Here is a 13098-nt window from a genome sequence, read left to right as displayed (position 1 = left end):
ATATATTGTATATATATATATATATATATATATATATATATATATATATATATATATATATATATATATACATACTGTACGACATTACAGTATGTTTGACATTTAGAATTGGATCATTTTAAAATGGTTATTTAACATATAGTGACCCCAACATGTATTTTTAAACATTTATTTAAAATGTTTAACTTCATACATTTTAAACATAGCTTAAATGTCCTGTCCAAATAGTTTTTGCAAATTCTACTGCATAATAATATTACACGATGTGGTACTGTATAACTTGCCTTGCTGTTATTGGATTGCATTTCTTCACCCGAAGCTAAGAAACGTATATGCAGTTGTTTATATTCAGTGCACATCCTGACTGAATTTGCTTGTTTTATTTTAGCCTCATAAATTAAAATATTTTTTTTCTTAGGGTGTAAATGTGAGAGAAAATATTTTAGTGGTATTCCAGTTAAACTCTTCAGGAAGTGTTAAACAGTGGGAGTATGTATGAGCACTGGGTGTTTTGGTGTAATTTGGTCTTGGTGAGAGAGAGACGGAGAGCTTTGAAACAGCCGCAGCTGAGAGTCATTAATATGTATTAGGCCTACATAATTTGTGCATCTCATGAATGTGCGTGCAGTGACATGCACAAACAGTTTTCCGCTGGATTCATCTCCAGCTCCACCTCTTGATGCCAGAGAAAAGCATGAGAAATTTTAGAGTGAAGATGCGCTCTTTGGCGTCTGCTAGCTGTGCTCCTCAGGTGTGTGTTCATTAGCTCCCCTCATTATCAGAAGAATAATTGATAGCATTGCTGAGACCGCTGGGCTGAAGGGGCTCAACGGCCACCGTTCTTGCTCACCAATGACAGGCAAATAAACCTGAAAGCCGTTGAAAGTGCACTGAATCCGCATACACAAGCGGTTGACGTGTTTGTAATGCGCAAGTGTTTATGTTTGTGTGGATGTCTGTCTTTTTTTCTCCACAGGTGGAAGAGGAAACATGAATGAGTCAACTAACACTTTATTTTTCTCTTTCTCCCCACATTTCCATAACAGCTTCTTGAAGAAATGTTCCTGTGGTATCAGTCACATTCTTGTCATCTATCTATCTATCTATCTATCTATCTATCTATCTATCTATCTATCTATCTATCTATCTATCTATCTATCTATCTATCTATCTGTCTATCTGTCTGTCTGTCTGTCTGTCTGTCTGTCTGTCTGTCTGTCTGTCTGTCTGTCTGTCGTTCTATCGTTCTGTGTGTCTGTCTATCTATCTATTATCGTTTGTTCGTTCTGTCTATTGTTTGTTCTATTGTTCTAGCTATCGTTTGTTCTGTCTTTTTTTCCTTCATTGTAGCAATCATTCTACCTTTCTGTTGTCTATCTGTCTATACAACTATCATTCTGTCTATCATTCTGTCATCCTGTCTTTGTGTTTCTGTCTCCCTGACTGTATTTCTCTCTGGCTCAAGGGGAAAAACACTATTGTTATGACTCAAATCCAGGTCACACAGAGAGACGGCACATATGCCATGGTCCCTCAATGAAGTCTCATATGAATCACCATTGTTGAGGCATCTGTACAGAAAGAGAGAGAAAGAGAGCTTGTTCCTTCATGCAAAGACCAGTGCATAATATTCTCGTCAGATTGCATCACCCTGTTAAACAAGCGATGAAATCACACACATAGAGGGATGTTTCTGTCGGCTATTTTTTTAATAAAATGAAACACTTTGTATTAGTGCTATGTCACCTTTAGGGTGAAGAAATTTCTGTTGGAGTTTTACAGGAAAAATACTAGAATCAAATAATTTTCATGACATTTACTTTCCTCTCTTTTGTTCTGCTGATGCAGACTCAACACTATGCTAAAGTACACTGTCAGTATATTTTATGTAACTGAATCTACAAGGCCACAACAAAAATGATACATTTTTGATTTTGCAGTTTAAATGTAATGCAATTAGAATAAATGCAGCAAAGAAAATACATAGACAACAATTCTTTCCAGTTTGTTGTACTTGCTAGTTATTTAACATTAGAGTCATTCACTTACAAATCATATTGATTTGTCATTTTAATGAATCGTTCAAAAAAAAAAAAACACTCGCTGTATTATGTGTAATGTGTAATTCTCTGTGTACTTATGTAGATAAAGATACATTCACAACCAGAGTTTCCCTTCTGAAATACCTGCTTAAACCATCCTACACTACCATTCAAAAGTTTAGATTTGGTAAGATTTTTTGAAAGATATCTCTAATGCTCAACAAAGCTGCAAAAAACAGTACAATTGTGAAATACTATTACAATTTAAAACAACTGTTTTCTTTTTTAATAGATTTTACTCCATTACTCCCAGTCTTTTTCTTTTCTCAGCATAGATGTCACTTTGTTTCCACAAAAGTACTAAAATATCTGCTAATGGAATTGATATGGAACCAGAATCATTAAGTGGAATCTTTAAGTAACCTAAATTCCTTCTGATTCCCATCCTTAGTCCGCCTGCTCATCAGTTCTCAAATGGTGTGAGTGAATTAGACAGTGACAGCTGCCCGCTGCTTTTATACCGACAGTGTAAGTGTGTCTGTATGTGTGAGATCACTTCAAAGACCTCAACTTCAGAACCTTAAACCCGCACAGGCTCAGAAACGAGTGCCTCTTCCCCTCTTTTTTCTCCGCTGATCTCTCCATCCCTCTCTCCCTCGAGATCCCCCTCTTCAGATGCTCCAGTTTGTCTTTTAGGAGACACAGTGGGTCTCAGGGGGGAAAGACGCTGAGCTTCACTGCTTTTGTGTAGCCGGCTACAGGCAGACACATATCGCTAACACGTTAGCGGTTGCCTGAGCGCTTCTGTGTCAGCCATGGGTACAGGCTAACACTGCTAGCACATCCAGATCGGCGAGACAGACAAGCTTTCACTCACTATCACACACTGGCTGTCTCTCCGTTATACACACCAAAGCTGTTCTCTTACATACAAACACATACACAGTAAACTAAACCCAGAAAGAGAGAAATCATGCAATGGCCAAGCATGTAGTAAGTGAGGAGAAAAGCTGCCAGTGACCAGTGAAAAACCAGTGTGCTTTTTGGTCATATATTGGTCATTGATGGTCAGTAAAGGGGGTTAAACTGTACTAGATGGTTGATTAGGGTGACCATACGTCCTCTTTTCCAGGACATTTTAGGCTATTTTAAAATCCCAGCCAGGACATGTCCGGGAATAAGAGGATGTATTGTTACCCTGTGGTTGATCAGCTGGCTACAAGCTGGTGGGGCTGAGGTTCACAAATTGTTTGTCAAAAGTCTAAAAAAAAGTATGTGTAAGAGTATTAGCATGTTGAGGACTGATGCCGTCTGTTATAGTGGTGTCAGCTATTTCAGATTAACCCACCCCTGTTTGGCATGTAAAAACAAATCAAACTGCAGAGTAGTAGAGGCATCACTACAAGAGGTGTAACTACACAGAACTGCATAGTGCCTAAGAGAAAAACTAAATTTGCTCAATCCACATTTTCAGTTAAAGGGACACTGCTTTGGAACAGTTTGCCAGTTGAACTGAAAATGCAAACGGAATTGAGCATCTTTCTGAGAAATATAAAAAAAATGGTTCAAACAACACCAGGTTTGTGAACATTGATGGCTGTACACCGTCTTAAGCCATGTCCACACGTACACGGGTATTTTTATACATTTAGTTTTTCCTTCTTCCGTTTAAAAAAAAATCTCCATCCACATTAAAACGCATGCTATGAAGCACTGTCAAGAGCATGCCAAACCATCAGGTGGCGATATAATCTCAACCGTAAAGCCATGTTGGCCAATCAGAAGCCTGAAAAAGTTTCCAGTAGGCGGAGATAACCGCGCAGGCTCCGACGTCACAAGCCAAATCTCCGGTTTCGCTGTCTACACGATAACACTTCAACCAGAGTTTTTGAAAATCTTCACCCTGGCAGGAGTTTTTAAAAAGGTTCGGTGCAAAAAAGGCAGCAGTGCACTAATATGTTGCACATTAGCAATATAATATATAATATAACATAACAACAGAAGAAGAATAAAAGAAAAAGAGTCTTAATAGACTTTTCATCCATTTCCTCAATGCCTGCAGTTATCTTTCACTAGTTGCATTCACTTGTTTCCCAAAGTCATCTTGAATGTTGAATTTTCAATACAACTGAAATATTTGAGAGAACATCACATAAGATAACTTCATATATTGATGTTGATTTTCCTAAAATGTAGTTTTGAGGGTTTTTTTTAACTCACCATTATAGTGATTAGCGTTCCCTTTGGTTGTGCACTTGGAACTTCTTTTATGCTACTATAATTGTCTTCCTGTTTATGCAGCAATGCATCATGATTTCAGAGTTATTTGATTTCAAGGAAAGAAAAGTAATAACTAGGTTGCTTTTAAAAGGTGGTCTATCTTCTATCAAATAAAAAATGTCATAAATACAATGAGATGCTTTTAATTGGGTTTATATAATTCTTAAACAGTGTGAGGTAATATGCTAAAGTCACACACAGACTTAAACATTCAGCACGTGAATCACAACAATGGTAACAATTTAATTGAATTAAACAATAACCATTTTATTTGCTCTTTTTGTTGTGCTACTACTGACACAAGACAGCAAATAAAATTGGCAAATAAAATCAACAACTGTAAAAAAAAAAAGCAACTACATAATTTATTCTGCCGCAATGCACTCTGGGAGTCAGTGAGTAGCTATACTAAGTCATGAGTAAACCTAAATGAAAGGATCAAGTACCCCCTACAGTTCTTTTTTAGTTACTAGAACTCTCGTGTAAGTAAACTATACTAACTAAGCATCTGTCAGTACAACATACTATTGCTATTTCACTTTACTTAGTTTTTTCAAGGCAATTGGTTTGCATGCTTTTTTTAAGTAAGCCCAACTAATTAGATTTTACAGTGCTGGTGCTGCGTTTGCGTGTGGACGAACGGCCAAATCGCATACAAAAAGCTGCGGTTTTAAAAATAACCGCGTTCGTGTGGACAAGGCCTTAGATTGTTGTTACGTTTATTGTGCTTGTTATTTTACATTATTTATGTAATATTTCATTGTATTTTAAAAGCCTAACAAAGGACTGGGGCTGCAAATTAGCCATTGGCTAGAAGCCTGTATGTAGAGCATCTGAAATATTATTCTGCATTGTCCCTGTTAAATAAACAACAACAACAACAAAAATTGTATGAGGGCGGAAAATTTCCCCAAGCAGATTTAGCAAAAGGTTCAAGTTGGCCTTGCTGCGTTGATGAACAAAAAGCAGCTTGGTTTGAAAGTGACTTTTTTGTGAGCTGTGCTTCATGCATCGCTACACTATTGACAATGAACAGTTTAAATTTTTGTGAAAATGTGCTAATTGTTGTCTCATCATAAGTAGGCGGTTCCTGGTTAGAATAAGCTGCAGCAGGGAGCAGCTTTTACTCTGATAGTCAAAAGTCCTGCTATATGTGACTAGCACAAGGTCAACCTGGCAGACCATGTTTGACCATCTGGTTAGAGTGGGTTAACCGTCTTAGCTTAACTGACCTTTTGCCAGGACCAAACCATTTACCATATTCCCAAAACCAGACTGACCACCGCAAACGTGTACCTCAAACTTGTTTTTTTCAGCAGGCAGTGGAAATTAAATGTTCCTCTGTTCTGCCAACCTCTCTCTCTATATATTTTTTTCCTTTCCAACTTCTTCCTTACTATAATAGCCTCTCTCCTCCTCTCAGCCAGTTTCTGGTTTTCAAAAATGTACCTCAGCCAAGCCGCATGGTCCCACAGACCGCAATCAGTGACTGGCAGCTGGATCTTGATGGATTCAGTGAGTAGAAGCGATAAGTGGTCAAGCTCTGTGAGAGAGAAAGAACAGCTCGCTTGCCTGATCCCAGCCGAGCCAGAACCAGCCCCTTCAGGTTCAGAGAGAAATCAGCCTATCCATCACCTCTCTTCTGTCTCTCTCTCTCTTCTTCATCACGCATCAATCTGTCTCTTTTTTTAACCCTTTTTCCTCCTCACAGCTGCAGAAGACTCCAGCACACTTGGGAATATATTCGAAATGGCATACTAGCACACATCTTACTACACAGCATATACTGCATAGGCCAATTTATTTATTTATTTATTTACATACTAAAGTATTTTAAATTCACATACTTGTGCATTGTACATTTGGGCCTAAAAAATATTTGCCATAACCTTGTGCACTACAAATTGTGGCCTGACACATTTCGCAAAGCATTACACATTAAATATATTTTGCGTAGTAAAAGATTTTACATTCACATACTTGTGCGTTGTACATTTTGGGCCTTAAAAATATTTGCTAACCTTTTGGGCGATACTAATACCTTGCTTTGTATTATAAATTGCAACATTTCTCAAAGCGTGACAATTTAAATAGAACTTGCGTACTTTTGCATTCACATATTTGTGTATTGTGCAATTTGGGCCTAAAATTGTTCGCTATTACAACCTTATGGCAATGCTAAGAACTTGCGTTGTATCAATGAAGTGCAACCTGATTCATTTCGCAATGCGCAACAAATTAAATAGAACTTGCGTACTTGAAACATTTGCATTCACAAACTTGTGCATTGTACAATTTGGGCTTCAAATTGTTTGCTATAACAACCTTGTGGCAATGCTAAGAACTTGCAGTGTGTTTGCGAATTGTGGCCAATATATCACAAATTAAATACAACTTGCGTACTAGAAGCATTTGCATCCCCATACCCTCTGCATTTGACACATTTTGGGCTTAAAAATGTTCACTATAACAGCCTTGTAGCAATGCTAACAAGTTGTGTTGCATTTCGTTATGATTTGCGACCTGACACATTTCGCAATGCATGACAAATGAAATAGAACTTGCATATAAGAAGCATTTGCATTCACATTCCTCTTCATTGTACATTTTGGGGCCTAAAAAAATGTTTGCTGTAATACAGCCTTGTGGCAATGCTAAGAACTTGCATTGCATTATGAATTGCAACCTGACACATTTCTCAACACGTCAAATGAAACAGAACTTGCATACTGGAAGCATTTTCATCCACATACTTGCACATTTGGGTGCTAAACATAGAAAGTCAAGTACAGTGCATTGCATTATGGAATACATTATTCCACACATTGCACTCTGTTGCACACATCTTCGGCAAATGTGCCAAGCCATGCAGGTATTCCAGGTTAAAATTTACATACTGCACACAGTATACACACTGTATACTGCAAAACTGCTATGCCTGCTATGCCGTTTCGAATATACATCATGTTCTTTCTCTCACAGCAGCCCAAAGATGCAGAAGCATGGATAGAGGAATGACAGACGGATGGAGGGGAGAGGGGGCAGAGTGCGTGTGACTGGGGGAAGTGTATGTGTGTCATGTGACAGGAAGACTGGAAGGGGTTTTGCGAAACTTTGTGAAAGCAGTTGAGGCCATTCTCCCCTCTCATTACTCACGCGAGTCATCCTCTCTGTAAAGAGCCTACATGACACTGACAGAATGACGTGATTTGAGAAAGGATAGCCTTTTATTTAATCTCAATTTTCTCTTTTTTCCTGCACCTGTTTTTTCTTTCATTATCTTCACTCTCTCTCTCTCTCTCTTTCGCTCTTTCTTTTGCTCTCTCTGTCTTCTCTCTCTTTTTTCCGATGCTTGAATAGAAGTGGACCAAAAAGGTAAAGACCACAATGAACATAAAAACCACAGCTCGCCCCGCCCTCCTCCTCTTCCTCTTCCTCCCCCACTTCCTTTTCCGTTTCCTTTCCTTTCCTCATCCCCCTCTCCTAACCCAGCACCTTGTGTAGTGCTCATGTTTGATGTTTGTATCCCTCCTTCTCTCTTTACCTTTTTCTCTCTCGTTTTCTCTCTTGCTTTCTCTGGCTTATTACCGAACCTCCTTCCAGATTTGGTTCTTGTTTCAGATAACACCGACAAGCCCCATCATATGTACGGTTCTGCATCCACGCACTAATCCCAGTGCACAGAAGACCTCATGCATGCATATCAAACGCGCACACACGCACGCAACTCTCACTTGAGGAAAAACAGCAGATCTTCACCAGCTGTCCTGCTAAAAGTTCCAATTAAGTCTATTTGAGAAATTAATAACCATCCTTTAATCTGATCACTTCTACCCCAAGGGAAACACGCTCACCGACTAAATGCGGCACATGCACGCGTGCACGCGCTCTATTCTCTATTCGCACGCACTCGCACGAGCCACTTTACGTCGAGCTCTCCTCCGCTCTACTTTTCTGTTGGACAGGAAGTCATTTCTCCCACTAAACCCATATCCTCCACCGACACGCGCACCCATCTGTGCAATTCCATCCTCTCTCATGTGCCATCATTTATTCATTTCTCTATTGTTTGCGATTAATTTTGTACCTGTCCTTCCAGATCCAAAGAGACTCCTCCATACTGTTTGAAACCTTTTTTTTTCTTTCAGACCTTTTTTTGTTTATGTCTTCCTTCCTTCCTTCCTTCCTACCTTCCTTCCTTCCTTCAGGTTAACCCCTGTGTTTTCTCTGTACGTTATTTTGGATTAGAGTAACGATTTGTAGAGCTGGTAACTGCCTGACCCCCTGCCAAATGCTCTCTCCCATTTCCAGGTGCTTCAGTGTCTCTTTTTACAAGCTTTCTCTTTTTTGCCATGTCACGTTCTTTCTCTTTTTCATCTGTCCCTGTCCTCTCGGTTGATATCCTTCCAAATTGTCATGTGTTCATCAAAAGCAGCCGCAGGTGTTCTGAGCCTACCTCAGATCCCCCCTCCACACACTTCCTCTGGTCCCTCCTCTCTAATTTGTCATCTGCCAGTGGCGTCATTCTTCTTTTTAATCCCTTCTGTTTTGTTGTCTGCTTTGGGATGCTGCTCAGTGGTGTCTGTAGCAGTCACTCCCTCCCCGTGGTGTGTCTGCACGTGTCCAAAGGGAAGGGTTCGGTGGCAGTTGGCAGCTCTGTAAGATGGCTGCTTTGTTAGGCAGAGCCGATTCCACTCACGCGGCCTTTCTCTGTGGTGCCAATCAGCTCACAGCCTGATTCGGTTCAGCCAGCCAATCACAGAGATTCGGCCGTACTTGGTCCTCTTGCCAGTCTCTTGAGTATTCAGTTTCAAACTTTTGCAAGACTTGAACTGAGCTTGAACCAGGGATAATTCAGCCTCATATCATCTACAGCTGGCTATATGATTTGAACAATCTGTTACAATCTGTCTCGTTGATACTGTCTACATTGGTGGTTATCTGCCGAGGCTAAGTGACAGATTTGAATTGTTCTCTACATAGGCAGCGACTGTAATGAGAATGTGGTCATATTAGGCCTTCAAGACCCCATAAAATGGCTTAAAAGTGCAATTTTCTTTCCAGTGTTGACACATTTCCTGTTGAAACAGGAAGTAAGGGCAGGGCATATGGAAGGGCTCATCGCTTTTTTAAATAGCCAATAGCCTTGATGTTACATCACAGCCATGAACATTAGTTGTTGCTTACTATTATAAGTCCATGGAAGATGGTTTCAGAAGAAGGGGATATACTTATTTTAAATAGGATTTTATTGGCCAAAAATGTGAATTGCAGTAACTTTAATGACGAAAGGTTTGCGATCAGTAAGATTATTATTATTATTATTATTACGGTAACACTTTACAATAAGGTTCCATTAGTTAATATTAGTTAATTTATTAACTAACATTAACAAACAATGAACAATACATTTATTACAGTATTTATTAATCTTTGTTCATGTTAGTTAATGAAAATACAGTCGTTCATTGTTAGTTCGTGTTAATTCACAGTGCATTAACTAATGTTAACAAGCACTTTTGATTCTAATAGTGCATTAGTAAATGTTGAAATTAACATTAACTAAGATTAATAAATGCTGTAGAAGTATTGTTCATGCTTAGTTCATGTTAACTAAAGTAGTTAACGAATGTTAACTAATTAACCTTATTGTAAAGTGTTACCATTATTATTGTTATTATTATTTATGCAGATTTTTTAAAAATATATTAAAATAGAAGACAGTTAAACTGTTCACAATATTACAATTTTACTGTATTTTTTATCAAATAAATAAAAGCATAAGAACAGTAGATTCATTTTGTAAGAGCACACTATAAAATCAAAGCTAACAAACAGACTAAAAACTACAAAATTACACCTTAAGTATGCAAAATTATTTCAGACCTCACAATGAATGCGGCCAACAGACTGTAATGTCATGCTCTCTGACTTTTGTTTTAAATAATTTATAAATTGCAAATAATATTAAAATCTGAATGTTAAAATCTCCGTGTATTGAGCCAAGAGGTCAATCTGTGGCTTCACATCCTCTATTGGTTAAATGCCTTTTTGTTATACGAATTGGCTGATCAGAGTTCAAGAAACTTGAACTTTGGTTCATGGCAAACCTCCTTTGCATTCGATAGCATTTCCGCTCACCCACGTACGCATGGATATAATTGGAAATGAACACGACCTTAACACTCACTCACACGTACCATGCAAATATTGCTTCAAACAGTCCGACAAAACTTAATGTTTCCATTTTTGCTAAGCCAGTTACTCTAACGAACAAAAAATACACATACTGAGTACTTTTCAGTTCAAAATAAAATACTTATTACTCAAGTCTCTGGAATACTCAACTCTGATTGATCCATTGTGACATTCTAAAGTCAAATATTTTTGTATAATGAAGCTAAACTGAATAATTGACTGTTTCCCAGGGCAACTGATTTCCCTATTGTTTGATCAGGACCCTGACACAATTGACATTTCTTTCTATTCCACCCACCATCTCTGAAAATTTTCATAGCGCTCATTGCAATGGATATTTCTTTTGAAGTACACATGACAAAAACGCTTCTTAAAATGTCGTCTAGATAGGCAGCTCGCCTAGAGGTTGGAACAGAGCAAATCTGTCACTTCCTGCCCATACTCTTCTCATGTATATTTCCTGACTGCACCATTCAGAAACATGTGTGTGTGTGTGTGTGTGCACCCTGTTCTGTCTCTGTTTTTGAGGGAATGAGTACTAAACGTGTTCTGAGACCTGCACCTCAGTGTGAATCTTCCACTCTGTTGTGAGAGTTCTGCCCTACATTTCAGACTGTTCTTACCTGCAATCATGCCACAGCGGACAGCCGGCCCCCTCCCTTCCCCTCCTCCACGGCTTTATCTGTCCTCTCGCTCTGCTGCTAATTATTTCCTCTATCCTCTATCTATTTCATTAACAGTTAACAATTATTTTCATTAACAACATTGTCTTGACCATCCACCCACGCTGTCTTTGTTTATTACCAATTGTTGGTTTAAGGATCGATTAATTGTCTGATTATGGAATCTTGGTAAGTGCCTTGATGCTGTTGTGCTCAGGGTTTGTCTTTGTTTGAGACATATACACACTGTTTTTCACCTCTGGGCCAATGTTAAAGGGACAGTTCAGCTAAAAATAAAGAGAGTTATCTAGCAGAATGACCAAGCTTCTCTTCTCCAAATGAAACTGAATGGTGAGCAGGGCTTTCCACTGTTCCCCATTCACTTTCATTGTATGGGAAAAAAAGAGAAAAAAATCTTATTTTGTGTTACACATACAGTTTTGATTAGTGTTATTTTACTATTATTTATATACTATTATATTATTAATATTTTGAAATGGGGTTATTTTTTATATTTTCAGTTTTCATTTTAATTTTAGTGTACATTTTAATAATTTTGTTATGTGCTTTTGTTAGTTGTATTACTTTTTATATTTATATTTAACTTTAGCATGTTTGTTTAATTGTAAAGACCATAATTTATATGCTATTATAGTATTAATTAATATTTAGAATTAGCTTTATTCTTATATTTTCAGTCTTCATTCTAATTTTAGTCTGATTTAGTACTTGTTTTTAGCTTTTTTTCCAATTTTAGTCAGTTTAAACTTTTATAACATAAATGTAATTGTCAATGCAATTATGTATATACTATTCCAATAATAATAATTATTTTTGAATTAGCTTTATTTTAATACTGGAACTTAAACGTATTTGTTTAATTTTTGTGGCAACATTTCTAATATGTTTATTTTTCGTTTTTTTTTTTTTTTCCATGTAATCTATATTTTATTTTTATTTGTTTAAAAAAAAATATATATATATATATATATATATATATATATAATTCTAGTTTTAGTGAAAGACAACACTGTTTTTGACATGAATGTGAATAAATGATGACAGAATTTTCCTTTGTGGATGAACTATCCTTCTAAAACAGGGCAACATATCAAGTATAATTCTCACACACACACATTGTCACATGACCTGGGCAGCCGCTGGACTGGGCAGTAAGAGAGATAGGAGACTGTGTGTGTGCGTGCGTACGTGTGTGTGTGTGTGTGCGTACATGCGTGTGTGTGTGTGTATTGTTAAAGCTAAAGAGCCGAAGCATGTGCAGGTGGTCACGAATTTCAATGAGGGAGTAACGTGATGTAATTCAGTCACAGATAGACTGTTCTGGACAGTCTGGGAGAGCAGGCCCAGGGGACAGAACGTGATCGAGAGAAAAATGTATCTGTACGTCGTCATTGTCCCTTTAGTGTGAGCACACATCTCTCAGGTGTAGTCGCTTTGACAGCCACAATAACAGAGCATAGTGAGTCCTAATGCAACTCAATGTATTTTTTAAACTCGCAGATTCACACATAATCAAGTGCACATGCTAGTGGCAGCCGTGGCTGTTTTTAATAGTGCTGATTGCTAAAGCAAACATCACCAGTTTTATTGCTCATACTTAGTGATTTGAATAACCATTTAAAGGGATAGTTCACACAAATTCTGTCATCATTTTACTCACACTCATGTTCCAAACCTGTATGACTTTCTTCTGTTGAGCACAAAAGAAGATATTTTGAAGAATGTTATTAACCAAACAGTTCAGATGACCACTGACTTCCATTGCATGGACAAAAAACATTGAAACATTTCTCAGAGTTTCTTCTTTCATGTTCCACAGAAGATAGAAAATCACATGGATTCAGAATGACATGAAGGTGAATAAATGATGACAGGTTTTTATTAATATTAAAGGG

General features: G+C 37.7%; 1 protein-coding gene across 2 annotated transcripts in view; it reads left to right on the top strand.

The window, feature by feature from the left end:
• LOC107599314 (adhesion G protein-coupled receptor L1-like) overlaps positions 1-13098 on the top strand; it is a 175645-nt gene that overhangs the window by 113302 nt on the left and 49245 nt on the right. Inside the window, exon 6 of one of the 2 annotated variants that reach the window (XM_016290864.1) lies at positions 7683-7697. The exons of the other annotated variant lie outside the window; for it this stretch is intronic. Within the exon in view, the coding sequence (XP_016146350.1) occupies positions 7683-7697 (15 nt within the window). The remainder of the gene's footprint in view (positions 1-7682; positions 7698-13098) is intronic. 2 annotated transcript variants of the gene reach the window in all.

This window comes from Sinocyclocheilus grahami, unplaced genomic scaffold, assembly GCF_001515645.1.
Source record: "Sinocyclocheilus grahami isolate Dianchi unplaced genomic scaffold, SAMN03320097.WGS_v1.1 scaffold264.1, whole genome shotgun sequence".
Taxonomy (NCBI): Eukaryota; Metazoa; Chordata; class Actinopteri; order Cypriniformes; family Cyprinidae; genus Sinocyclocheilus; species Sinocyclocheilus grahami.
This window is presented reverse-complemented; position numbering and strand designations above follow the sequence as displayed.